The following is a 26984-nucleotide window of genomic DNA, read 5'->3' on the forward strand; positions in this document are numbered from 1 at the left end:
AATAATGTAAAAATCAGACTACAAACAGGATGCTCTTCCTCTTCCCCACTGATTTGGTACAGACACCATGTGCTTTGCATGGCATAAAGTCAGAAGTGTTGCCTTTGTCTGGTCTGGTGAGCATTTCATCACTGGTTTTGAACAGATTTCACCAGAAATCCACCACTGACAAAATTCTGCAGCCTTTCTTAACAATGGCAGCACATCAAATGCCTCTGATCCTCACCCAGATTTGCCTGTGTGTGAACCAATCAAGCATGACTGCCCTTCTCTCCAGAGTGATTCATTGCTTTAGAAAATAGAACAAAAAATAAGAGTATTTTCAGTTGGAAGGGCCCAACTGTCTGAGCACCCCTTGCCCAGTGTATATTGCCCAGCATTCCCCTGTTCCAGGTGCAGAATCCAGCATTTGTTTTGTTACATTTCACCTCATGGCTCACAGACCAAATCTCCAAGCTCTCAAGGCCTTCTGGCCCTGTAGAAAGTCAGTAGTGCCTCCCAGCAAATTTCACATGGTGTGTTCAACTGCTGCATCCAGGTCACTGATAAACAACTGCACAGGACTGGCCCTAGACTTCAGCCCTGAAGAAACAAGGCCCAAGGTGTAAAAAGCCATCAGCTCAAAGCCCCAAGCAAATACTTACAGCAATTGGTATTATTTCCTCAAGCACAGCAAACCCTCCCACCATAAGGGACCAGGAAGTGACACTTCCTTCAGGGGCCAAAGTTTTGAGGACAAAGGGCAGCTCTGAGATGCACTTTCCTTTCAGAAGTCACACATTGCTAATATATATGCACCTATATTTTCTTTTTAAAATACCCAGCTGCTTCACTGCTCACAGAGAGCCAATACATGAGGGCTACGAGCCACATTTTATATGGCATCGCTAGAAGGGTCTCATCCAGAGAATCCATGATGAGCACAGCCTAAGAATGTAAACAAAGGGATCCATCCTTGTAAACTCTTCCCTGGTAAAGCCTTCCCTCTCTTCCTCCTGCCCCTCCAAGCTCACCACTGCAGTGCAGCAGAAAAGGACACAAGCTTAAAGCACAAGGCTTTCTTTCCTCAACATTTAAAAGAGGGAGGGAGGGGCAGAAGGAAGAAAGGGAGGGAGGGAGGGAGGGAGGGAGGGAGGGAGGGAGGGAGGAAGGAAGGAAGGAAGGAAGGAAGGAAGGAAGGAAGGAAGGAAGGAAGGAAGGAAGGAAGGAAGGAAGGAAGGAAGGAAGGAAGGAAGGAAGGAAGGAAGGAAGGAAGGAAGGAAGGAACTCTGCCTCCAGATACAAGGCACCGTTTGCCTTTTTTCTAAGCACAACTCTGCTTCTTGCTGTAAATCCCATCTAATTTGTAGCACTTCAGAAAAGTCTGTGAACATATCACGGTCTCTCCTGCATTGATGGAGCAACAGGGCACGCCACAGCTTTTGCCTAAGAGAAGCAATTTCAATTTCAGTCTTTTTTTCCCCCAAGCAGCCAGCTACCTTTCCAAAAGCTGTAAAAAGAAGATACCTTATCTTCTTCAAGGCCAGTGTTCTTTTGCCAAAGCTGGTTGCAAATGACTAACAAGTTCAAAAACTACTGATGAACAAAAGAGTAACTAAAAATCCACCAAAACCTTCTCCAGACTGAACCCAGCTCAGTCCACTGCTGTCTGCAGAGCTGATATAAACTTATTTCTGCAGTGCTCCACAGAGCCAACTGTGTGTGAAAATAGCTGTACCTAAACTTCCTGCTAAGGCCACCACTAAGCCATGGTGCCCCTATGAGGGGAACCATCCCCAACAAAAGCCAAGCCTGAGAGCCCTGCTGGGGCCAGAACATGGACTCCATGGCACACACTGGCATCACCAGCAATCCTGCTGAAGGGTGCCTTCAGCTCCTGCATCCAGGTGGTTGATAAATACCTTGAAGACAACTGTTGAATAAGGAGCAGCAGGCACAGCCCCATCCACTCAGCCTGGAGTATGGGAATCAGCAGGGAGGTGATGATGAAGCAGAGCCTGCTGAGCCTGCAGAAGAGAGAGAGGGATGTGTCCTGCAGTGACTTTATGATGCTCATATCCCCATTTGTCTTTTTAGCCCAGAAATTAGTTTTGCATCTTTTAGACTGGTTCCGAGAGCAAATCAGGGAGAGAAGAAGTGCACAGTTTGTTTTCAGGAACTGCACTTGCTCCCCTGCATCCTTCTCCTGCACTGTGTTGTGTGCAGCATGGACAGACAGCAGGACAGAGCTCTCCTTTGCTTTTAGTTAGTGTTTAGCTAGCTGAGGCAGAGAAGTTCCCTGGACTGTGGTTTTTCTTTTTCTTGGGCCTGCTCAAATCTGCTCTGGACTGAACACCCAGAAGAGCACCGGCAGCTCCACCTGTGGCCCGCCAGGCCGGGCCTGGGCAGTGACATTTCCAGCACTGGAGAGACTGATCAGAGACTGAGGGAGCCGAGCTGCAGCCACCAAGGGGACTGTCTGAGTTTGTCATCTCTTCAGATTGGCAAGACGTTTTATGGTTTATTGTTGTTCAAATTTTTTGTCCTGGTGAATGCTTTGCCTGTTAAATAAACAGGGTTTTTCCACTTTTCTCCAAGGAAATTTTTCCCCGAACTGCTTGGGTGAGGGGCTGCTTGAATTTGCTTTCTAGAGGAACCCCTTTGGATGTTTCCTCCCAAATTTGCCCTAAACCAGGACAGGATGGGAGAAGGATGGTGTGCACAAAAGCACCCTGCCACTGTCCTGGGATGGCTGATGTGCCCACCAAAGCTGGAGGAGAGCAGTGCTGGCTCGCTGGAGCACCCAGTCAGGGCTGGCTCAGCACATCCTGATCCTGCCGGGCAGCAGGGCAGGCTCAGCATGGAGCTGCTCCCTGAGCACTGGCCTCAGCAGAGAGCAGCAGCTTCAGGCTCCCACCGAGACCCAGAGCCAGCAGCTCCAGGCTCCCACCAAGATCCTGAGCCAGCAGCTCAGCGGGGGCTGCCTGCAGCCCTGGCTGGAGATGGAGCCGTCTGTCTGCAGCGAGCTGATGCTGCGCCCTTCAGTGCCCGCCCTGCGCTGCCTTGGCGCCTGTGCCAGCCCCTGCCTGCTCAGTGTGAGCCTGCCACCTGCCAACAAGGCATTTGCTCTGATGAGGCAGCAAACGCCTGCCCCCCACCAAGCCTATGAAAACTGCTGACATTCGCAGCACCGTGAATCGGCCGCACTCATCCTCCAAATTCCACCAGCTCAATGGGAATTAGAAAGCTGCAGGTTTGGCTTGCTGCAAACCAGCTCAGCTCTAAGCTGTCTTGTCCCAGTCATGTCACTACCAAACTGGAAGCAACAGCCACAGATCAGGCAGATTTTTCTGCACAACTTCATGGACAATCCATTTTTTGCCAGGAACTTCTCCTGTCTCTGTACCTCCCTTTGGGAAAGATGCTAACTGGCTGTTTGTCATCTGATCAGAAAGGGGAATTGAATAGTGCCTGGCTGAGTCACAGCACATTGAAATTCACTCCTGCCCTCTCTTTAAATTGAGAAGGCACTTTATGAGTAAGGTTTTTTTTCAGTACAGGTACCCAGCTCATGGTTCCTATCCAAGAGAGACTAAGACTTTACAAAATCAGTCATTGGCAGCACTCCCAGGATATTTTTCCATTCGCACATATTTCTAAAAATGTCAACTCCAGTCTAACCATTCTCATCTGGGGAGCCTGACATCAGACGTACATTAGCCCGGGAAAAAAAAAATTACCCAAAATGCAAGCCCCTTCTAAAAAGGAAAACAAATTCCAAGTATGTTACACTAGCTCCTGCCTCTGGGCTCTCTGCAAATGAGAGGAGGAAATTTTACGGTGTGATTTTACAGCCATGATGATTCAATTAGAAAATCAGACAGGGGAATGGGGATGGGTTTTACAGGGATGAGAAGTGGATGATATGTGACTCTCCTGTTCAGGCCTGACTTCCTGTTTATTTGGGTTTGCTACCCAACAGCAGACAAAAAAGTTTCAGGCAGGACCTTAAGAGCCACGTGCAGTCCTGGAATGAAATCCAGACAGTTAAACAACACTGCATCTGGCTGTGGGAGAGCTTCCCTAGGGAGAAAGCATTTTGGCTTGAGCATTTTGTTCCAGTCATCAGTCTCTGATTATTTTCTCTTCCAAATTCAGACCCTTCACACCCCTCCCCAGCATCACCTGCCTCGCCTGAGGGACAAGTGCAGCCAGGACATACCATGCTGCCATTTGGCCACACTGAGGCTAGGCAAGAAGTGATCTTGTTCCCACACTGTGCCCACAGCACACTCCCTCACTGCTAAGAGAGATCTCTGTTTAATTTGGGCTGTCAGGAGTCAAGGAAAACAAAGGATGTGACTGCAGAGCTCAAGTCTATCTGAGCAGGATTCCTGGAATGGAATCCAGTTGCCTTCAGTAGGATTAATCTGCAGCTACAGAGTGAACAGAGTGCAGGGCGTGCTTCTGAGATATTTTAAATATAAATTTCCATGAATGCCACAAAAATGACTTTACAACTGCTGTCCCTCTGGGAAATAATAAGAAAGCCCTCCTTTCTTTACTAGCTGTGATGATGACCGCATCTGCTCGCCTCCAGGATGTGTTTGGCACCTGAATTACACTTTTGCTTTCTTGCAAATCTTCATGTGTTCTACATGTGCATTTTCACTATGTGTCCTGTCTCTAAATATTAACACATAAATACAATAAATAGAGTTTTCAGCCTTACTTGATGAAATAGACCTCATGGAGTGATACCCTGGCACAAAAAGTTCCATCATTTTTTCCCAGGTGGTGTACCTCCAACCTCCACATTCTGGTGGTCTTTTCTATATGACACCCACACTAAACCATGTGCCCACTCATATGCTGAAGAAAAAATCCCATCAATAGGTTCACTTGTCCTTAGTGATCCTGTCAGAGTGATTTACTTCTCACTATCTTCTTAGGGTGGTTGACAGCACTGACATCTTAAACTATTGTAGTTAGAGCTGTCAAGACCCATGGATACAGGACAGATTTTAAATGGAAGTTTACTTCTACTTTAGCAGAAGAAAGTAGGAACTTTACTTTTTCTTCTCCCTCTGACTGAATTTAACTCATGTTCCATTCCCTGGGTACCACTGGCATGTAGGCTCACCTTGAAGCCACAGAAGAATTCTAGTGCTGGCCCACTTTCTGCCTGTGCTGGGTGGTCCTTGGTTTCTCCAGCACTAGAATGCAGAGTGTCCCCACCCCTTCCTTGTTTTTGGGGTTTTTTTGTTTGGTTGGTTGGTTTTTTTAATTTCCAGTCATTTTGTGATGCATCCTGCTGGACAGCAAGACCAGGGCATATGTATGGCCAACAGGGCCTCAGCTGTAATTCTAAGCAGTTAGAAGATGCAGTGACTGAAACACAAGATACAGCCTACACTAGGGCCAGCCAACAGGAAAATCAGCCAAAAACCAAAGCAACAGTACCCCACTCCCACTGTCATATCCACTTGTGCTCCTCTGTGTGCAGCTGGAAGAGCCTGATGATTTTTAGTTAGAGTTGCATATAGATGAGTGCAGGTGGAAGCAGAATTAAATGAGAACTGATTTTGGCAGGAATAACTGTTCTCAGTGAATAGAGACTGATTATTGTTTAAGAATGTGCCAATAGGGGGAAATGTAAAGCTTTTAAGATGCCCCAAAATACCTGAGGGCAAGAGGCATCAAAGCAGGGCTGTATCTACACTTGCCACCTCAAGAGTTTGAGAGAATGCTCCCAAGCAATTAATCACAATCAACTACACTTCAAGGCTCCTGGTCACGCTGGTAAGTCTGTACCCAAGCACTCTCTCCCAAAATACTTCTTAGGCACGATGTGGGAATGAGCAGAGGCCAGGAAGAGAGCCCAGCAGGCTGAGTGCTCAACACCTTGTTTCAGAGCGAGCCTCTGGCAGCAGGAGCTCAGCCTGTCTCCTGCCAGCTGGCCTCAGTGCCAGGGAATGGTCCTGGGCACATTTCGTTTTCTAATATAGATGCAGTCAGGATGTCTATGAGAATTTGTATCTCCCCTTCAGTGGAATATCCAGCTTCCTTTTTAAGAACAGAGCTACCCCGTTTTCCACTAGCAAGAAGCAGTGCAAATGCTATTTTGAAATGCCCAGGGTTTCCAAGCCTTCCAGAGAGATTTCTCTCTCGGGCTCCAGAATTCTGCACTTCTCAGACTCTGCTCCATTGTAAGTATGTATCACTGAGATGGAGATACTCTAGGAGACAAGTGGGAAAGGGCAATCTGACCCAAATTTTGTTGGTTACTGGAATTTACTTTGCCAGGCCTGCTAGAAGATGCCAGTGATGGCCTTAGATCCACACTTCAGCATATTGTCTTAAAGGCAGGTACTTGTATCCTTTCAATGCATTGGGCAGACTTTTAAAACATGATCCTGAGAGATACTGTGCAGGTATTTTGCCCAGTGTCTGAAATCTCTTCCCCAGAGACAACTGTGAGAGCCACCATCCCTTTCTCAGTCAAATGTTTGGATATCTCAGCTGCCGATTCCTGCTCTTCCCTTTGCTTCCTCAAGGAACACTCTCTCCTTCAAAGCACAGAGGCTAAGCTTAAGCTAGAGGGCATTCCTTCCAAGAACAAGCTTTGTCACTCTCCAGACTCCCTGCTTCTTTGCACCATTCTCTTGCATAATAAAACACCACGTATTTTCACAATAGCCTTCCTTTTAACAGCCCCCTTGTGCAGCACTGCCTTGAAAATTACTGTGTTTTCTGAACTGAGAAACTCATACAATTTGCTCTGCAAATTCCTGTTAAATGTATCACATTCAATCACACCCCATTAAATTTTCAAATAGTTTTAAACAAGACAGAAAAAACAATTATAAGTTTATGTTGCTTAAATAATTCAAATAATTTTTCACCTTTCCAATCACAGGCATTTCTACCTATACTTAAGCAGGGAGGAGGGAGAGGGAGATCAAGCCCTGGTATGGATTTTGTGATATTTTGTAGGGGAATTACTGCGTGCTAGGACACCACCACTGGAGTTCTCACTCCAGTGAAAACTTATGCAAAGGATGCTCCTTCTAAACACCAGACCCTTAGACCAATGTAGTCCATTTAAATCCCATATTTTCCTCCACCATCTTCATGGAAATATCAACCCTGACATGAGTATTTATTATGCAGCTGTATTGTCATGAGAAGAGCTGCAAGGTTCCATTGCCCACAGGAGTGAGGAAACCACCATTCTTGGCCAGGGTTGGACATGGGATTTGAGAGAAGAGACCTTATATTTCAACATTTATGTCCAAACTGGCTTTGTCAGAAAACTGGAGAAGATCAGTGTAATCACTGTCTTGAGAGGGAAATTATTACCTGTATGCTTTCATCCAAAGTGATTCTCCAGGAACATTCTTTCTAATGTCAATTTTAAGACAACCACAGCTGTTTTCCAGAATATTGCAAATGACAATCTCCATGACACACCACAGTTGAAGCACAGAAATAAGATATATCTATCTTTTTTCTCTTCTTCCTGTCAATCAAGTGTTAAAACTGATTTATTTGGAAACATCCCCCTGATGACTGTGAATTATTTATACAGAAGACAACTTGCAGATGACTTTTGGTAAATTCTAAATTCTATCTGGAAAATTATTAATTCTGCAGTAACCATAAAGGCTGTGTGCTAGGAAGCCCAAGCTCTAATGAAAACACTTTGTTGCCATCTAGGAAGGATAGTCATTTTACTATTCGATAATTTCTGGGGCATGCACAGCTTCTCTGGGCAACCTGTGCCAGGGCCTCACCACCCTCACAAGGAAAAAATTCTGCCTAATATCCAGTCTAAACCTACTTTCTGTCAGTTTGAAGCCTTCTTTTTCTTTAAACAAGTTGGTATTTCTCTTCAAAACTTCTAATTCCAATTAATTCCTTAGTCATATCATTATCAGCTTTATTTTTTCCCTATTTCAATTAACAGAAAAGTTTTTATTTCATATTATTTCAATGGCTACTATAATAATATTTTTCATAATATTTAATCATATAAATATTAGGTATGTTCCGGTCAATGGGCCCATAGAGTTACTGGAGAAATTCCATGTAATAAGCTGATACACTGACGTCAGGTGGCATGACCGAAGTCCACTGTAGAGTGTCAGAGAATTTAGGCCAGAGAAACATAACTTTAGCAAGATGATCAGAAGAACTGGGGACCAGTTAATGCATACAGAAAGAAAGTAAAAAAAAACCCAAAACAAAAGAAACAAACTACAAACAAAGCAACCAAAAACCAAACATTACAGAACCTGAAAACAGATTAAATGGCACAATCTAAAAAAAATATTTAGTGGTGCTGTATATAGTAAATGTCATGGCAGAATGATTTTGGAACAATTATTTTAATTGGTCACAGACTAGATTATTATAAACATCTTTTCTATTTCATTTTTTGGACATTTGTAGCTGTGGAGTAAGGCTGTTAGAGCTTCATCTCCCCATTTCCCTGCTGCCCCTCTGTCTTGCAGGGGATCAGCTTCGTTATTCCTGTGGCTTCCCCCACACCGTGCCTGCCACACAACACTCTGATCCTGCTGGCCAAGTGGGAAGGCCAAACTCTTGATAAGGTGCTTAAAGCCCTCCTTCCGTTATTCCCTAAATATGGCAGCAACCACCCTGAGGCCCCTGCCAAATTCCACTCCTGTTCATGGCATCTTGCTAAATGGCTGGATCAGATGTCAGCTAGGCAGCTCACCACAGCTCAGTGGCACTGTCACATGCCACTAAACGCTCTCCTGATTTGACCTCAGCACCAGCTTCACTAACACTGATCAGGAAGATGACTTTCCTCACAGAAAAGGTTGTCAGGCATTGGAATGAGCTGCCCAGGGAGGTGGTGGAGTCACCATCCTCAAAGGTGTTCAAGAATCAGCTGGACATGGCACTCAGTGCACTGGTTCAGTTGACAAAGTGGTGATCTGTCACAGGTCAGACTTACTGACCTTTGAGGTCTTTTCCAACCTCATTGATTCTGGGGTAGGTTTCAGAAGAGCCAGACTTTTTGTGCACACACGCGTCTCCCGCTGAGAGTGTTCTGACATGTCCTTTGCTTCCTAATGGGAGGTGAAGGGCAGTGCCTGGAGAATGTGTCAGCACCACCTCCACAGATCAGCAGTATCTGCAGCTGGAGAGGCCAGGGAACAGCCAGCAGGACTGCCATGTTCTCCTTACAGAGCCCAAATTAAAAGAATGAAAAGAGCGCACAAAAGAGGGATTTGTTTGTGCTGCTCAGAGCAGCATTAAGTCCCCTCTGTGTTCAGTGACCCCACCAGATGGACCATGGTGCACAGCTGCTGGCATCCAGTCCTTGCCTGCAGAGCCACCCAGAGTCATGCAAGAGACCACAGGGGGAATCTCTCTTCCCTGAGATATACATTTTAGACCTCTCAGTCCAACCAAACCCACTCCTATTTGTGCCTCTCTGAGCCCTGTCCCCCTTTGAAAGGCTTGGTCTTCCCTTCCACAGCATTTTCTTTACCCTGCCTGTACAAAGAATGTGATGCAATTGCTCCTAGAGCTCCAGGAGATGAATGTGTTATATAACTGCTTGGTACTGTTTTATGGTTTTTTAGGATGATGGAAAAGTAAAAGGGAAATGTGGACTCCCCTTGGGGCCAGGCTAAGCGAATTAAACTTACATTACTGGTGACCCAAATGAACATTCACTTCAGCACCCCCAAGAATGCATTTTAGTGCAGTGTCCCACGTGAGAAGACAAGCCATTAATAACTACAGCATGTGTGGGGTGAGGGAGCTTCTCGGTTGCAGCTCCTAGCCAAAAGAGTTTACCAGAAAGTGTTGGTTTGTTGTTTGGCTGGATTTGTTTGGGGTTTTGATGTCTGCAATGATTTGCTATTAAGTTCTGATATAGATGCCTTTGATATGGCAAAGATGCCTGATTCAGCCTGCTGTTCATTGCAGGTCAGCTAATATAAAATCAGTAGTGGTTAGGGTGTGTTTCCTTCTTGTGATGGGCCTGTCTCACATTTCCAGGAGCCTTCTTGGAGGGATTCAGTTCTCTTACTCTCACACTCTTCTGCAGCACAAATCTGCATCGGCACATTACGTGACTGTACCATGTACCCACATATTTACCCCAAAATCCATTTGGAATCCATGGCCCCAAGGTTTCAGCCCTGTTTATAACTTATCTTTAAATAACCATCAGAAAATCAAAGAATACCTGGAGCTGGAAGGGACCCACAAGGAACATCCAAGTTCAACTCACAATCTCAAAACTCAAAATCATAAAAATCAGTGCATTTAAAACACCTGCTGAAAATTGTGTTCATTTAAGCATGTGTCTATGCTAAATGCTCTGTTGAACTGGGCTCTGACCATGTTCCTGGTCACATTAGTGATTGGCAGCAATACCTGTCATTAGAAAAAAATCCTTTACTGCCCTATAAGCCAATAGAAATTATGTATTTATTTGTAAAGGTGTCAATACCGAATTTGCCTGAACTGTGCTTAGCAAGTGCTTAGAAACCCAAGCCAAGCAAATATTTTAAATCATACTTTGAAAATTATTTGTTTTCTTTCTATTGGAAAGTTCTCTTGTTTTGTTATGGAAAAACACAGCATATTCAAACAGAAGGCTGAATTTAATTTCCTGTCAGATGAGTGAGCTCAGGAAGCTCCTGGAAGAGAAGGCAGCACCTGAATTTGTACTTCCATGAGGAGAGAACCAGTTCAGTGAAAGCAACAAAAAGACACATGGTGGGAAGAAGAAAAGTAACAAAGGAGGGAGGAAGGTCTTCCCTTTGTGTCACCCAGATCAGCCTGACCCATGCCCCATAGCCCTGGATCTACTTTCACCTTTATCAGCTTGCTGCACTTACTACAGAGATGTAATCCAGATCCCTAAAATCCTTAGACAGGATTCCAAACAAGTGGCTGTGTGGACACAGTGCCACTGCTCCGAGGAGCTGACAGCCCAATCCAACACAACACACAGTTGGAACACGCAGTTTGGTGGTTGTGCAGGTGAGGGTAGTGGTTCCAGAAAGACCACTCCAAAACTTTATCCTGAAAGACTCGCTGCAGTTGTCTGGAGCTTATTCAGGCAGGTCAGATGGATGTGTTCACCGAGAGCAAAGCAAAGCACTTGTCTGAGCAAAAAGCCTTACTCTTAAATCCATCAGTGACCTAGGTCTCAGCATGTTACACCAGCAGAGTTGCACCACTTCTTTGTTTATCTGAGATTCAGCCTCACCAAAGAGCTGATTCTGCACTTCCCTCTGGTGCAACAACTCCTACCAAGGCAAACTGGAGATCTCCCCGAGTCTGGAGTGCAGCTGCACTGGGTGCTTTTCCTGTCAGTCTTGTTTCAGACAGCTCCTCAGCACATTACAGCCTCATTCCACATCTAAATAAACAAGCAAACCAACCAAGAAACCAACATCTAAAATTCTAAAATTAATGAGAAATATGCTGTTCTCTATTATGATATTCAAATTCCTTTTCCTCAGCCCTGGATTTTCGGCTGAGCACTCTGTTCATGAAAAGTATGACTTGCTTGGCAGTTATTTTACTGACTAGGAGAGAAAAAATCATCATGCATTTGGGCACTATCATTAAAGAGCATGGTCAGGGACACGAAAACAGCATTTGTATCTGGGGGAGAGAATGTCAGAGCGCTGCTCTGCAAAGCTGATCTCAATTTATCTCAGGATATAGATAAGGTACTTGAATGAATTATAATCCCAACTTATTTATATTAGCACTTATTTATATTAGAAATTTTTTGTTAGAAACAAACCTTGAGCGATGCTGACAATCAAGCCTTCTCTTCTCTGCTACTCTTGCTGTGCCACAGGATGTGGGAAAGGCATGGAACATCTTTCAGCAATACAACAAAAGTTGGAGGGGGAAACAGAGATGTCCTTTGCAAGAGAAATCGTAAGAAAGCTGTTTGAGCTAAAGGAGCAACTTTGTGTCAGTCTTCAGAGTTAGCTGTGATCCTGATGAAGGCAATGTGTCACTCGTCTTTCAACAACACCTCAACTGTAAAATCCACAGTGCTGAGAAGGTTTTGTTTGGAAATACAAGAAACCAGGGGTGTGTTTTGATGAAAAGATGGTGCTTCCATCTATGTCCAAGAGAAAAGCCATGCGATGGTTGTTGAAGCAGCACAGCACACCAAGTTCGACTCCTGAAGTGCCATCCACTCCTGGTCTGAGAGAACTAAAACCAGAGAACTGTGTACACAAATGGTGTGTGCATACATAAAGGTGACTGATACATACACTCAAGGAATCTGGAGTGTACAATGAAAGCAGTTCTGCAGGTATTGCACTCAATACTCTACTTTCTCATTGTGCCTATCCACTCCCTCATGGTTTTCATCTGTTGTGCACTTGAAAATCTGGTCAGATCACTTTCGATCTGTTGTGCACCGGATTGAAACCAGTAACAGCAGACTGTATTTTTTCCTTTAGGTCTCAAAATATAACAAAGATATAAAATTCTAAAACCAAAAAAAAAAAAAAAAAAAAAAAAAAGCTGCACATACTTTTTTGATTTTGAGTGAGGCCAGTAAGCACATGACTGAATTACCTGGAAATTCTGAAACAGGAAGGTAACTAATAAAATTATATATAAAGAAGTATATCTGCAATATTTCATAATTTAAGGCTCACAAGAAACTAACATATTAATGACAACAGAAGTTTTCTGCTCTAGGGTTCAAAGCACCAAATTCACTTCACATACAAGATAACCAGATCTGTACTGATCACAAGTGGAAAACCCAGAAAGTGCTGATTTGCTAATATTCCTAGTGCTTTAATGATATCATACTTCACAGGAATAAGAAATCTCCTTTCAACCATAAATACAGTCACACAGATACAAAATATATTTGAATAATTTCAATTTGAAACTACAGTACAAAACCCCTCAACCTCCCCCCTCCCATCCCCAATCCATTCATTCTCCACACACACATCCCCCCAGTTCTTTACACTAAACTGGGAGCAACTGAATTGGTTACAAATTATCCATTCAAAACCAATGACCACTTGCTAAAATAAGTTTCTAAAAATTAGATTTTTCACTGTCATAATTTACCAGCTCCTGCATCATGGAGTGTAGCTTATTCTTAGTCTATTTTAAAAATAAGTGACCCTTTGTGTCATGGAAAAAGAACATAAAAACATGTATTCCTGGAGAATTTCTCAGGACAGTGATCAATTTATAAAATACAGCCTGACTTAAAAAACTAATTGGTACTAAAAGAATAATTATAGTAGCAAGTTTCCGACACCAGAAAATCCTTTTGCCCCTCTGAACTCTAACCATCTCCTCTCCTCACAGGTCTGTTTCCCTGTTGGTGTCCAGACATAGAGCATAGAGGGATTTTCTGAGATCTACATTACTTTTCGCTTTGATATTGGCTTTCTCTGAGGAGCCGGTGCCATTGTTGAACTCCTCACTGTTTTCCAAGTGCACAACAGATTTGTTCAGAGAGTTTTTGCTGGGTCTTCTCTTCACTTCTCCCCCCGCAGTGCTGCCCTGAGCACTACTGTGCTCATCTTTGAGGATAGCCTGCTCTTCGTGGTCAGTCTCTCGGTGGTAGAAGTAGTTGAAGTTGGACACGATGACAGGGACAGGGAGGGCAATGGTGAGCACACCCGCGATAGCACACAAGGAGCCCACAATCTTGCCCCCCACAGTGACAGGTCTCATGTCCCCATAGCCCACAGTAGTCATGGTTACCACTGCCCACCAGAAAGCATCAGGGATGCTGGAGAAATGAGACTCAGGGTCATCAGCCTCAGTAAAGTAGACGGCGCTGGAGAAGAGGATCACCCCGATGAAGAGGAAGAAGATGAGGAGGCCCAGCTCCCTCATGCTGGCTTTCAAAGTCTGCCCCAAGATCTGCAGCCCCTTGGAGTGCCTGGAGAGCTTGAAGATCCTGAAGACTCTGACCAGGCGGATGACTCTGAGGATGGCCAGGGACATGGCTTGCTGCTGGCCCCCACCACCATTGCTACTGCCAGCCCCGGGCTGCTGCTGCTCATGGGCCAGCTCAGTGCCCAGGGTGATGAAGTAGGGGATGATGGCCACGATGTCGATGATGTTCATGATGTTGCGGGAGAACTCCGGCTTGCTGGGGCAGGCGAAGAAGCGCACGAGGAGCTCGAAGGTGAACCAGATCACACAGGTGGTCTCGATGATGAAGAAGGGGTCAGCCAGGCTACTGGGTGGCTGCATGGGTGGGGAGTCCCCGGGCGTGCCATTCAAACCTCCACCTTGTGGGGGCAGGGGTACGGGCATCTCCCTCTCGTCCCTGAACTCGGGCAGGGTCTCCAGGCAGAAGGTGATGATGGAGATGAGGATGACCAGCACGGAGACGATAGCGATGGCCCGGGCTGAGCTGGAGCTCTCGGGGTACTCAAAGATGAGCCAGACCTGGCGCTGGAACTCATTGCGGGGCAGGGGCTTCTCCTCCTCTTTGATGAAGCCCTCGTCCTCCCGGAAGCGCTCCATGGCCTCCTCACCCAGCTGGTAGAAGCGGATTTCGTCGGCGAAGACGTCGATGGAGACATTGACGGGCCGGCGGAGCTTGCCCCCGGACTGGTAGAAGTAGAGGATGCCGTCGAAGCTGGGCCGGTTGCGGTCGAAGAAGTACTCGTTGCGAAGCGGGTCGAAGTAGCGAATGCGCTTGTCGGGGTCTCCCAGCAGCGTGTCGGGGAACTGGTTGAGGGTGCCCAGCTGCGTCTCGAAGCGCAGCCCCGAGATGTTGATCAGCACCCGCTGGTGGTGCATGGCGCCCGGGTTGGCCGCCGCCGCCTCCTCCTCCTCGTCGCCCGCCGCCGCCATGGCCATGCCCCAGCGGTGTCCCCCTTCCTCGGACGGCCCCATGTCCGCGGCGGGGCGCGCTGCGCGGGGCGGCGGACGCGGCGGCGGCGCGGGGGCTGCGCGGAGCTCCGCCGGCCGCTCGTCGGGGCCGTCCGCGCCGCCGCCGCCTCCTGCGCGGGGACCCGGCGGGGGCCGCTCTCTCTGCTCGTCCTCCGCGGGCGGCGGCGGCGGCGGCGGCGGCGGGGCCGGCGGGGCGCTCTCCTTGCCGTCGCTCAGCTGCGGCGAGCAGCCGGGGTGCAGCAAGTGGCCCCGCCAGCGCGCCCGGCCGCCGGCGGCCGCGGGATCGTCGGTTCCCGCGATGGCCGTGGTGCCGCCGTTCTCCAAAGTCACCAGCGCGATCTCCATGGGCAGCAGCAGCAGCAGCGGCGGCGGCGGCGGCGGGAGGCAGGCGCGTCTGAGGCGGCGGGCATGCTGCGCTCGCCGCCCCGCTGCCGCCGCCGGCCACCTGCGGGCGGCCGCGCTGCCCTGCCCTGCCCTGCCCTTGCCGACCCGCCTCCCCTCACTGCGCCGCCGAGCGCGGCCGAGCGCGGCCCCGGGGAGTCGCCCGGGGACCCGGATATGAACGAGCGATCATTATATTATGGTCGCTTGACGTCAAAGAGGATCCCTCCTGCTCCGCGCCCCCACGCAGGCAGCGGCAGCATCCCCCGGGGAGCTGGGAGCCGCATCCCCCCGCGCTCCGCCCCGCCGAGGGGCTGCGCGTCGGGGCGCGGACGCGCTGGGGCAGCGGGGCCGGCTGTGGGGATACCCACAGGTGCCCGGCGGGGGATGCGCGGCGGGGACACCGCTCCGGAGGTGCGGGAGGCCGGCCCGGCAGTACGTGCGCCCGGGCAGGGGGCTGGGGCTGGGGCTGCCCTGCGGGCCGGGGCGCGGGGCACAGCGCTCTTCGCTCCGCAGCCCCCGCAGGGCGATTACGGAGCGGCCCCTGCGCGTGGATTTGCTGGCAGCGAGCGCTTCTGGCTGCAAACCCCGCTCACCTCTAATGAAAATCAGAACTGAAAGCCTCGGGGATTCCGGGCTCCTCTTGGCGTGTGTCCCCCCCCGCCCCCACCTCCCCATTCCCCAGCGGAATAAAAACAAAGGAAGGGATTGGGTATTTTTTTTTTTTTTCCACTTTGCGTTTGCTCTCCCCGCTTCTGCTCCCTCGAGTTTCTCGCTGAATTTGTGTGGCTCCAAAAGGTGCTTCCCAAGCCAGCAAATGACATTTCTGCCGTGCTATTTTCATGTTAACATTTGCGCTTTTCCATTGATGCATTCTTAAACCCACATCCAAGGCTAAAACATTTCAGTAGATGCACATTTTATTAGAGAGAAACTAGTAGCTTTACACAATGACTTCTTACAGTTCAGTAATACAGTCAGTGCTAAGATCTTGCTATATTCAAGCCATGAACTCATCTATTCTACTCAAGGTCTGCAGGGAAATACACTAAATATGTATCTAAATACTGTAGGATTAGAACCTGTAGGTATATATACACCACTCCCGTCTTGTGGAGTTTCTGGTTTTCTAACAAAATTGATTGTGACCATTTTGCCTTCCAGTTGGCATCACAGTGACATTTTTTCCTAAATCCTTATGTTACTACTCATAGCTCCATCAAACACTTCACCTAGATTCACTGTGACTAGTGGCTTTCCCCTAATTTAAAACATTACCTCTGTGTATGAAATCTGCCCAAAGATATTAAAAGCACTGCCAAAATAGAAAACCATAATTGTATTAAATGGTTTCTGTAAGTGGTGGCTTGGATTTTATCTCCAAGAACTAAGCACAGAATTGCCAACCTGTTTTGCCACTGTTCCAGTGAATAAAGGACAGCTTTACTCACACCAGTAATTTCAAGAAGCAAAATTATGTAGAAGATAAGTTCTTCTTTCAAAATAATGGCCCTTTGATTTACAGTTATTTAATGGGATAACATATTAAACCTGCAAATGTAGGATAACACCCTCTGAGACTAGCAAAACCCACGATAAATACAGACACACCACAGACACAGCTGTGCACCCCAATAAGGGATCTGCTACCAGTGCATATTGGGGATTACAACCAGAGCAGGGCTTGCACACTCGAAAACTATTCTGGTTTTCCAGCTCTGTCAGAAAGGCATTCTTCCTCCAAACATTGCCTTGGGAATAACCATTTATTATGTCAGGAGAAAACATCCTCAGATATCTGTGACGGTGGACACCACTCAGAGCAGAATAAAGTGCACAGAAGAGCAGTAACTTGCTGCCTCTCAGATGTTTGTATCTATTCTGCCATTCCTTCATCATTAGCAGGGAATGCCTGGGAGGGACCATGCCAAATTTAAGTTCCAGTTCAAGATTCTAGCTTTCCCAAGTATCAAGTTGCAGTGTTCACATCCTGAATTTGAAGGCAGATGGGATTATGCTGAAGTGCAAAGAAAAATAAGACTTGCCGAAATTCACTTGGATTAAAGCCTTGCAGAAAACCTTATGAAGAAAATGTACATTTTCAGTTGATAGATCAGAAGAATGCAGCTGCTTGTACAGTATCTGAGTAACTTGTTGCTTCTTTCTTTGCAGTTTTCAAAGGTCTAAGAATCTGTTACAGTGTCTGTATGTGTAGGTACAAAAGAAGAGCAGAAAAAAGGGACAAGAGAAATTGGGAGGATGATGTTAAAGGGGAAGGAACATCTACTCCAAGCAGGGAATTTTAAAGGACAATTTTTATTTAATAGCCTTCATTTTTTCAGCTCAGTGTGAAGACATGCTCTTGAAGAGCAGCAGAAAGACAAGGTACTGGAGAGAAAGGACGACATGCAGACTAGGGAAGAATAGTGCTGAGATGTGCTACTAATGTTTTAACCAGGCAGTCCCTGAAAATAATTCATTTGTCCACATACTTGTGATTTAGCCAGAAGTTGAACACAGAAAATCAGTCCTTTACAGTCCTGCACATGCACAACAAAACCTAGCATTCACTGCAGCTCCCACTGTGCCATTCCATAGCAGGCGTGGCTGCTGGGAGCTGTCCTTCAGTGTTCCGCAGCGAGATGAAGGACCCATCCCATGGAGAAGTCCCACATGCTGAGAAATGAGCTGTGGGGATGGTCTGCAGGGGCTGCATTCACCTACCCACACCCAAAGTCACTCATGCACACACTACACTCTCCAGTACCCTGACCAAGGACACCTTGAGGACATCAGTCTTCTCACAAATACTACCTCTTGGGCCATCCCTGTCACTGATAGGGAGTGGTAGCATCACAAAAATAAAAAGACGATGCTGAGCACACCAAGCTCTTGAGGTTGCCCAGAGCCCTTTTCCTCCTCAGTGCTGATGGGACTCCATGTGCCTCCCTCGGCACATTTTGTGGATACAGGGACCCCGGGGTGACATGGGTGACTCCTTTTTTTCCTTTTCCATGTGTTGACTAAATAACGGCGAGGTTGTGGCAGATGGTGAGGAAATCATCTGAAGGTGAGAGGAAACCGAAAGGGTTAAAGGAAAATCCGTGCCTCTGCCACTTGGTTAATTCCTCAGCAGCCTGATCCTGTCCTGAGATGATTCAGACCAGAGAGAGGCACTGCCACAGTCCCCAGGAGAGATCCTAGGGAAAAGGCTCCTATTTCCAGGAGGGTTAAGTACCAGGCCATTGACAAATCACAGTAAACATCTGGATGGAGCACTCCATTTATCAAGCCCTAATCCATGAAGCTATTCATTAATGAATTCAGCATATTCACACTGTTCTGTATATAGGGCTGGCTGATCTTTCTAAATGTTTGGTTTCTAGGTGGTTTACATCTGTATCAACAGATTTTTATTTTTTGGGTGAAGCAATCTACTGTATTCTGCTTTTACTTGTTTAATTGTTTAGAGCAAGTCTTTTGTCTTTTTTAAAAAAAACAAACAACACAGCCATGTTTTCTGATAGTATATAAAAAAAATCCAATAGCTAAAACCCAACCATGTCCCTGCGTTTTATATTGCTTTGCAATTTTAAGCCCAAGTTCCACTGGAAACTTTCCACCATACAGGGATGGAAAAAACATAAAATAGTAATTGATTTTCTTTTCTGTATTTTGTTTTGATTAAAATGAGAATCCCTCTCATTTATCTTCAGAGAGAAAGTAAGCACTGAGTAAATGGTCTGGTTAATTCAAAAGTAATTTGATCTGAACATCCATAATTTACATTGACTGGAAAAGCAGGAAAGATGCTGAGCACTACCAGATATCAAGCTTATTCATTTCAGCAGCCTACTTGCACTATGCTTTACATCTTGTTCATGTAAACTGCTCTATGAACATCTAATTACCCATAGTTTGTAAGGGGGAGACTTACACACCACCATGCCCTCAAAAGTCATCTGTTAAGACTGAATAACACTCCTGCTCCCAGCAAACACGGCTGTGGAGCTAAGTGTGCTGCTTTCCACACAGCTGTGCCAGCCTCATTCCAGAGGAACTGCAGCCTTTGTCACTCATGTGTAGAAATAACATTTGGCCCAGAGGTTTTTCACAAATCCAGCTGTGGGTATTTTCAACCCACCCTCAAAGCTTTGGACTCTACCAGATAGCATGAGCCATCCAAGCTTGCAATTTATAGTTTCCATCCCCTTTTGACTTCCAGTTCTTTGCTGTGGTGTAATCTTTAATCCAGGGACTTGATTTTAGAGGCAAATTCCCATTCAATGCCTTTATTCTCTGTTAAATTCCAGAAGCACATAGCTGTGCTCTCAGGTTTTTTGTCACAACAGAGTTGCCTAGGTGGACAGTTCCAACTGGACAACCCAATTTTAAAACTGGAGAATGAAGACAAGCAAGGGCAATCTGAAGGAGTAACCTGCAGAGCCACTCAGCTATACCAATGCAGTTTTTTCTTCACTGCCAGTGCAAATATTCTCACAAGTGAATTTTGCTTGCATCAATGCTTCTTTAACAGCTGTGTTCCATGCCAATGTCTGTTCCTGTATGGAAAGCATGGTGTTTCTGTGCAAATTCAATCCTCCTTATCAGTCAACTGAAAATACTTCATTTTCATCCTGTGCCATCAAAGTCACACCAACAAAAAGATCTTACTCATTCAAGATCAGGCCACTCACTCAGGCTGTGAGGAAGAGGGACAGGAATGAATCAAAGGTTTCATGTCTAGAACAAGCGGTGACAGTGGTGTCTGATTTAGGTGATCAAACACTTCAAGCTGTCAGGTGACAGATTTGTACTTCCATGTTTTGTTACCACCTATGTGACCAGTGACACTCCAGAATCCATTGCTTTGTCATACATGGACACAAATTAAGCTGCATAGGCTGCCTTAAAAAAAGGTAAATGGCACGTTTACAAATTAATGTATTTTAAGAGTGGAAGAGCAAGGAGTAATCTCATTCAGATTTTGCACTCATTTCCAATTTTTAAGCAGTCACAAATCAAGGAAAATCAAAATACATGATGTTTATTCTGGTATAAAATTATGAGTGAACTTAGTTACTACATTCTGAAAACATTAAAGTGAGGGGAAACTGAGGTGGAAACCTACTCATGTATAGGAAAAAGAGCATTAGATTGATTTGTGAGCACAGATATTTTAGCATTAGGAAATGCTCTACCACCAAACTAGGGGCTACAGGTACTGATGTTTAAGCAGGAGAGGGTCATAAATGAATCATTAGGTGGACTGGTTTACTTGCACTGAGTCTTCAGCCAGAGCTGAAGACAGCCCCCAGGTGAAACCCTCCACATGAATATGTTAGATACACAGCAGATCCCATTTTCCTGTCTTTCCAAACAAAGGGAGGAATGAAGGACCCACCAAAGGGATTTGCTAGTTAAAATTCTGACAGAAGAAGAACTCCAGTACTTGAAAGTGTCACTATTTATTAATTTATTAGCATGAAAAAATAGTTGACAGGAAGAAAACCAACTAGCACAGATGCAGTGATTCTCATACTCACCAGTGACAACCAGAAGAGACACTGCTTAAATCAAAGGAAGGAGGTTGATGATGTGACCTTGTGTCAGTGTGAACAAGTCCTTTGTGTCTGTGTGTGAAGGGGAGGAGAGTGAGGAATGGCAGAATATTGTTTTATCTTCCACATGTGTGTGGAGGGGCTGAAGGAAAGGATTTGGGTACAAGCACAGAGCAGCAACGAACAAGTTGAATTTATTTTTTGCAGCCACTTGACTCCAGATTGTTGTAGGGCACACAGGTCTTTTGGGGTACATCCATTTGCTAGGTTCAGGCCAGCTCTACTCCTCTGGACATTCCCAGTGGAGTTGGACTTTCTTATATTTGAGCTGGATTTGGCTTGGCAATGGCAACGCATCATGTCACTAATTCCAACCCTCTCCTTCAACACCTTTGTTTTTCACAAAATACCACTACTCTGTAGTACCAGTTTTAATCAACTGAGCAGTATTCAATCAATATTACCACTTTGTAGTTTAATTAGGATCTTCAAAGTACTACCACATCAAAACTTTAACAATATTTAACAGTCTGCAGATGAATATAAGTGCCAAATTCTAGTTGTAATTGATTTAGGAGCAAAAAAAAAAAAGAAGCCAGTTGGTGATTTTAAAATCAATGGAGCTATGCAGCTTTGCACTACCCAATGAATCGATTTTATACATTTTGTATTAATTCTTATACAATTAGGTAGTGGAGGTGGTTGCTTATGGTGTTGTTAAACTCTTTATATTTGACAATAAGCAAAACTTAAAAATAACAATATTAAAAATAATAACAAATTGGAGAAAAAAGTTATGAGTAAGGAACATGAATCTATTCTTTCTAGTTCAAATATCGCATCTACAAGGAGAAATACCAAATATCTTCATGCATTAAAATCCTCTATTGTTATGAGAGCAAACAGAGGGAAATAAACATTCCAGAAAATGGGAGATGGTGACTCTTAGTGCACTGGTTTCGTATTAGGATGAAAGTGCTAATAATGCCTTCTTTAGCTTCAGGACAGTGAAGACACCTGTCCAGCCAGATAACCTAATGTCCAATTTCCTTGCTGCTTATTCTGATAAGAAGTTAAACCATCAGGACCACCCCAGGCCTAGTAGGAGCTTCCTTAGCAGAACAGGGTGGAATGCAGTCTACATCCTGCAGTCCCTGTGGATTCCTGACCTCTGCTGCTACCTGGACATTGATTTCCAGGCTGGAGGCACATGACCCTGCCTGACCTACAACACCAAGCTGAGATAGTTCTGTAGATGCAAAGAAACCCTCTACAGTCTCAGAAATGAGGCAGGGAGTTGTAGCTGGCTGCTAGACCTTGGACACTGAGTTAAAGATGGAAGGGAAAAAGACCTTATCTTGCAAATGTCCCAAAAGCCTGCAATGGTGGTGGCTACTTGGCTTAGCTTGGCCTCAGCTTAATAAAATGTGCTCCTCAGTTCCTTAATCCCTGAGTTTACATCATTCCTTTCTTCTCCCTGACCTGGGATATTTGAAGGCAAAACATGAGCCTCACACACACTTCCCAGATACATTTTCTTCCTGAAGCCATGTCACAAGCAGCAGAGAACGCTCATGTTCATCAGGCTGTGCTCTCTGTCCTCTGATTTCCTTCAAGTCAGCTTCTCCTGCTTTCCCCTGATGTAGGTCTGATAGTAGAAGCGTAGGAAGAGAGCCAGGAGGCTGAGGATGTAGAGGAAGACTGCAGTGTTGAAGCCATCAGGGAAGGGGCAGTCCGTGAAGAGGTTGTAGGAAGAATGAGCAGCAATAGCCACAAACTGGCACTGAAAGAGGTGGAAAAAAGAAGCAGCCAGATTAAGGAACCTACATGAGATACACCTCAGCTGGCCATTGAGACCATCACAGCTATCACATCATCCTAGCAGTGTCCTCAACACACAGGATCACTTGATTGCCTCTCCTGACATTCCTGGGAACCTTTCTGTCAAGTTTAGCAGTGTTTTCCCACCAGGAAAGATGTCCATAAAACCTGGAGGTTTAACCAACCCAGCCTCTCCTACCCTTGGCCCATTTCTCTGCCATAGTGCAGTAACTGAGATGCTGGAATATGGAAACTCAAGGTGGGAGATTCCTCTTCTCCAGTGGTAATAAGGTTATTATACCCATAATTATTTTGATTTGTATTTTAACTTGCAGAGAGGAACTACAGATACTACCTTTATTAATTTAAACAGTCAACATTAATTTTTTTTTTTATTTTACTAAATCACCTGTCTCAACACCCTGAAGCAATGAGTTCTACCTAACAAAGAACTATTAAATATTTTTTCCTGTGCTATAGTTTGCATTACAAATACTTTTTTATTTCATGCAATGTTGTCTTTTTCTGCTTTGCCATGCAGGCTAAGTGAGAATTCTGGAGCAGCCTTCACTGCACCACTGTTTTACACATATCCTCTTCCTCTTGTAATTGCATACTTTTGGTTTGCAAAGCCTCTCTTTGAGTGGAAAAATCTCTCCTACAATCATTGTCCCTCTCTGGACCATTGCATTTATGCTGTATCTTTGAAAAAACACAAGGTTTTCCAGATTTGTAACTTCATCAGAGATGAAGGGAAGAAAACCCAAAGGGATTTTCTACAGAAAGAGTAAGATTCACATATTTCTCTTTAACTTGCCTGTTTGCCTGCAGTTAGAGACCCCCTTCCTTTCTGAAGGAACTGAATCAAGGCTCCCCCATCTGCTGCCCTACTAAGAATCCAAAGCTTCCCTGAATCAATTCCCCCACCTCTCCACATCAAGCTCTGTTTTCAGTGCTCCATATACAACATAAAAAGGAGGAATCAAATTGTTAATTTTTCTCTTCCCTCCCCATTACAAAGCTGTGGATAATCAGTTTGAGATGGTCACTGAAGGCCTCTGATAGTCTTGTGAAAGCAGCATTTGGAGCAGGTCATCCATGGCTTCACCTCTCAGAGTGGCACATGAAGGCACCTGGGGATGTGCTGCCCTCCATGGGCAGCAATCAGATGGAGCCAGTGAGGTGACAGACAGCAGGGGCCATCACACCTGAGCTGTGGGAGGGTAGGGGTGAACACCTGGAGCTAATTACCAGCTGCAGGATGGTCAGGTAACGCTTCCACCACAGGTGCCGGTGCATCCGCGGCCCCAGGCTGGCCAGGGCATAGTAGCCGTACATGAAGATGTGGACAAAGGAGTTCAGCATCCCGACAAAGAAGGCTGAGGAGTGAAGAAATGAGGGTGAACAAGGCACATGACCCATTCCAGGCTAACCCTGTGAAGGGCTCACAGCCACTCTGATGATGCTTCCAAAATACACCACACCCACCTCTATGCATGAACATTCCACCTGGGATCTCATACCTCCCATGCAAAACCAGGACACTGTGGAAGCACGTCAGCTTCTCCCTTCCTTCAGCATCCAGAATCATTGGATGGGTTGGGTCGGAAGGGACCTTAAAGGTTGTCAGCTACAACCCCCAGGGCACATCTCCCACTAGTGCTGCCCCAAAGCTCCATCTCACCTGGCCTTGAACACTGCCAGGGTTAGGGCATCCATGATATACCCATCCCATATCAAGTGTTCAGAGACAGTTATAAGGGCTTCAAAGACAGAGGAGAGACTTTGATCGTCTGACCTAAGCATTTCACACCATTCTAGTGTCAAGGCCGTGTAGCCAAAATGATTTCCCAAAAGAAGGATGCCCCAGCATCTTGTATAGGGCCTACCTAGAGTGGCTTAGTACCCAGATGCTTCTCTTCCAGTTGAGCAAAAAGGGGCAGCGTTTTGGATACAGCCCAGAAATGGGCACAGCCAGAGCAGGAAACAGAGCCAGAACCTGGGCTGAGTGGGGAGTGAGGGAGCACTGCTCTGGGAGGAGATATAGATACACCTTCTGTGGGATGTTATTTTTTTCTGTTTGGAGCCACTCTGATGGCACACTCTTATTCTGGGTGAGGCAGTGAACATGGCAGCCTAAATAGCCCCAAGAGCTGAGCAGATGGGATCATCTGAAATGCACGTTTTTCTCACCTTTGGAAGTAGGTGAGCTTCCTATCTGCCAGTCAGCCCATCTGCACTGTTAATGCTACCTCCACGGCCCCAAAAAGCCATGAGAAACACAAGGTTTTCTTGCGGAGCATTTCTTACAAGCATACCTTGTCCTCCAGGCACGTATTTGACCCCTGACCACCAGTTGAAGAGCATAGAGCTATGATGGTACACGTGCAGAAAAGTCACCTGCTCTTGTTTCTTGCGCAGAATTAAGAAAACCTGAAAGAAGCCAGGAAAAGGAAAATCTTGAGTCAACGTGTTTAGACAAAAATTTCACAGTAATAAGTTATAAAAATAGCTAATGATGAGTCTGAATCTCCTAGACCCATTTCCTCTGCTGTTGACAAAAACTGGTGAAATGCAATAGAACTTATAGGGGGAGCTAGAAGACAGAATTTCTTCCATAAAGCCCCAAATATTTTTATGTCTGGATTCAAGGCCCAAGGTTCAAAGAGTACGCATCTTCTGAGACTATGACTGAGCTTCCATACAATTCACAGCTGCTTGGAACTGCTCCTGTTCAGGACATAGGTTCTATATTTACTGCTACCAGACAATAACCCACAGAAAATACATTCTCTTGAATGGCCAAACCCTTCTGGAATTTGTATTAGTAAAGAGAATGGTTTTGCCAGATGAATGCGTGTCACGTCACTACATTTCACCATGCACATTGATACACACACACGACAAAAAGTGAATCTGCTTTTCAGGCACTCAGGACTGGCAAAAACCTGCTTTTGTTGCTGATGCAAACAGAGAGGGGCTTGACCAAAACCCTGGCAATAGGCCTAGGAAGGATCCACATGTTAATTCACATTTCAGTGGGTTGTCAACTTACACCCCAGAGAGCTGTGAAATTTCAGGCTAGGACACAGCTGTCTTCTGCTGGCCAAGCAGAGGCCTTGTCCAGTCACTTCATTCATTTACAGTGCAGAAGGATACCTGAAGACAAGCTGTAAAGAGGTGGACTTTCAATTCCCCCAGGACACAAACCTTTAGTGCAGAGCTCTGGGAAAATCCATGGCAGCAGAGATGCCAGGACTTGTCCAGCTCCTTTTCTGCCTCACTGTTAGTCAGCCAGCCAGGCAATAGCAGAACCTGTGTGGCACCAGCAGCTAAAATTTTGGGGACCCACCTGGCAGCAGCCAGGGGGGTAAAGCCTCTCCCCTAGCATTGTGCCCAGCCTCAGGAAGGGTGCTGGGGAGGGAATGTGTGCAGCCAAGGGATGGAGACAAGCAGCGAATCAATACAGGATCAACCCAGGACATCAGCTCTGGCATGCTTCCCCTTTCTGCCAAAGAAGTTATCTGTGTCCAGCCCCGGTCCCGCTGAGGAGCTGAGCCCTCCTTACCGTATCCAGCAGCTCGATGACTTTGGAGAAGAAGAACCACCAACACACTCTTGCCATCTGCTGGGCAGCACAAGGCACGGCGGTTAGAGCTTTACCCAAAAGCAACATATTTTCAACCACGCTGTATCCCTGCCCACCCGGGGTCTGCAGCAAGGGGGGAAAATTAAGGGTTTCCTTTTTTTTTTTTGGTCACATGGCAAGACTCTGAAAACCCGAAAAGATAATATGATGCCTGCATCTCTTCCAAGCAAGGCATCATAATTCCAAATTCAAAGAGAAATAACTCATGCAGCTTTTTTGGAAAGCTGACACTGGTGGGACCGAAACCCTTGTGATGACCAAGGAATAGTTTTAGCTAAACCCCTCTGCTAAAAGAAGGGTTGCGTGAGATTTCTGCCACACAAGGCAGAGGACATAAAAATCAGTTTTCTTGTTGGAAGAGATTACCCAGAATCCTTATAATCCATGTGAAGAATCACACTTATTTCAATAATCAATATACAAAAATGATACTTCACCTGGTAAGATCACCCTCTCTGAAGTGGTCAAAGAAAAAACTTAGATGGCTGGGTTGACTGAGATGATTAATTTTAGAGAGCTAAAACAAAGTGCAACAACTGTTGAAGGAGAAAATTTAGTGGAATAGATTTACAGATTTACAACAAACTGGAGTCAAACCCTTCCTAGCCATGCAAATTGCTATTTGCAAAAGAATCTGTGCAGCCACAGGAGGGCAGGGCCTAAAGCAAGCTTTCTCCAGA

General features: G+C 45.8%; 2 protein-coding genes across 20 annotated transcripts in view; both read right to left on the reverse strand.

Moving 5' to 3' along the window:
* Positions 1–15369, reverse strand: part of LOC135300752 (potassium voltage-gated channel subfamily A member 5-like) — a 156428-nt gene extending 141059 nt beyond the window's left edge. For 14 of the 16 annotated variants that reach the window (XM_064420536.1, XM_064420535.1, XM_064420537.1 and 11 more), the window contains exon 1: positions 11789–15369. In XM_064420536.1, coding sequence (XP_064276606.1) covers positions 13339–15237 — 1899 coding nt within the window. In that variant the 5' untranslated portion in view covers positions 15238–15369 and the 3' untranslated portion in view covers positions 11789–13338. Of the gene's footprint in view, positions 1–1901; positions 2007–7344; positions 7502–11788 lie in introns of those variants that run through there. The other 2 variants (XM_064420529.1, XM_064420539.1) reach the window with 2 other exon arrangements.
* Positions 15370–16271: 902 nt separating this feature from the next.
* LOC135300755 (very long chain fatty acid elongase 4-like) overlaps positions 16272–26984 on the reverse strand; it is a 36694-nt gene continuing 25981 nt past the window's right edge. For all 4 annotated transcript variants that reach the window (XM_064420544.1, XM_064420542.1, XM_064420541.1 and 1 more), the window contains 4 exons: positions 26224–26280; positions 24974–25088; positions 23907–24034; positions 16272–22617 (listed from right to left, as the gene is read on the reverse strand). In XM_064420544.1, the coding sequence (XP_064276614.1) occupies positions 22447–22617; positions 23907–24034; positions 24974–25088; positions 26224–26280 (471 nt within the window). In that variant the 3' untranslated portion in view covers positions 16272–22446. The remainder of the gene's footprint in view (positions 22618–23906; positions 24035–24973; positions 25089–26223; positions 26281–26984) is intronic.

The sequence above is a fragment of the Passer domesticus genome, chromosome 5 (assembly GCF_036417665.1).
Source record: "Passer domesticus isolate bPasDom1 chromosome 5, bPasDom1.hap1, whole genome shotgun sequence".
In the NCBI taxonomy this organism is placed as follows: Eukaryota; Metazoa; Chordata; class Aves; order Passeriformes; family Passeridae; genus Passer; species Passer domesticus.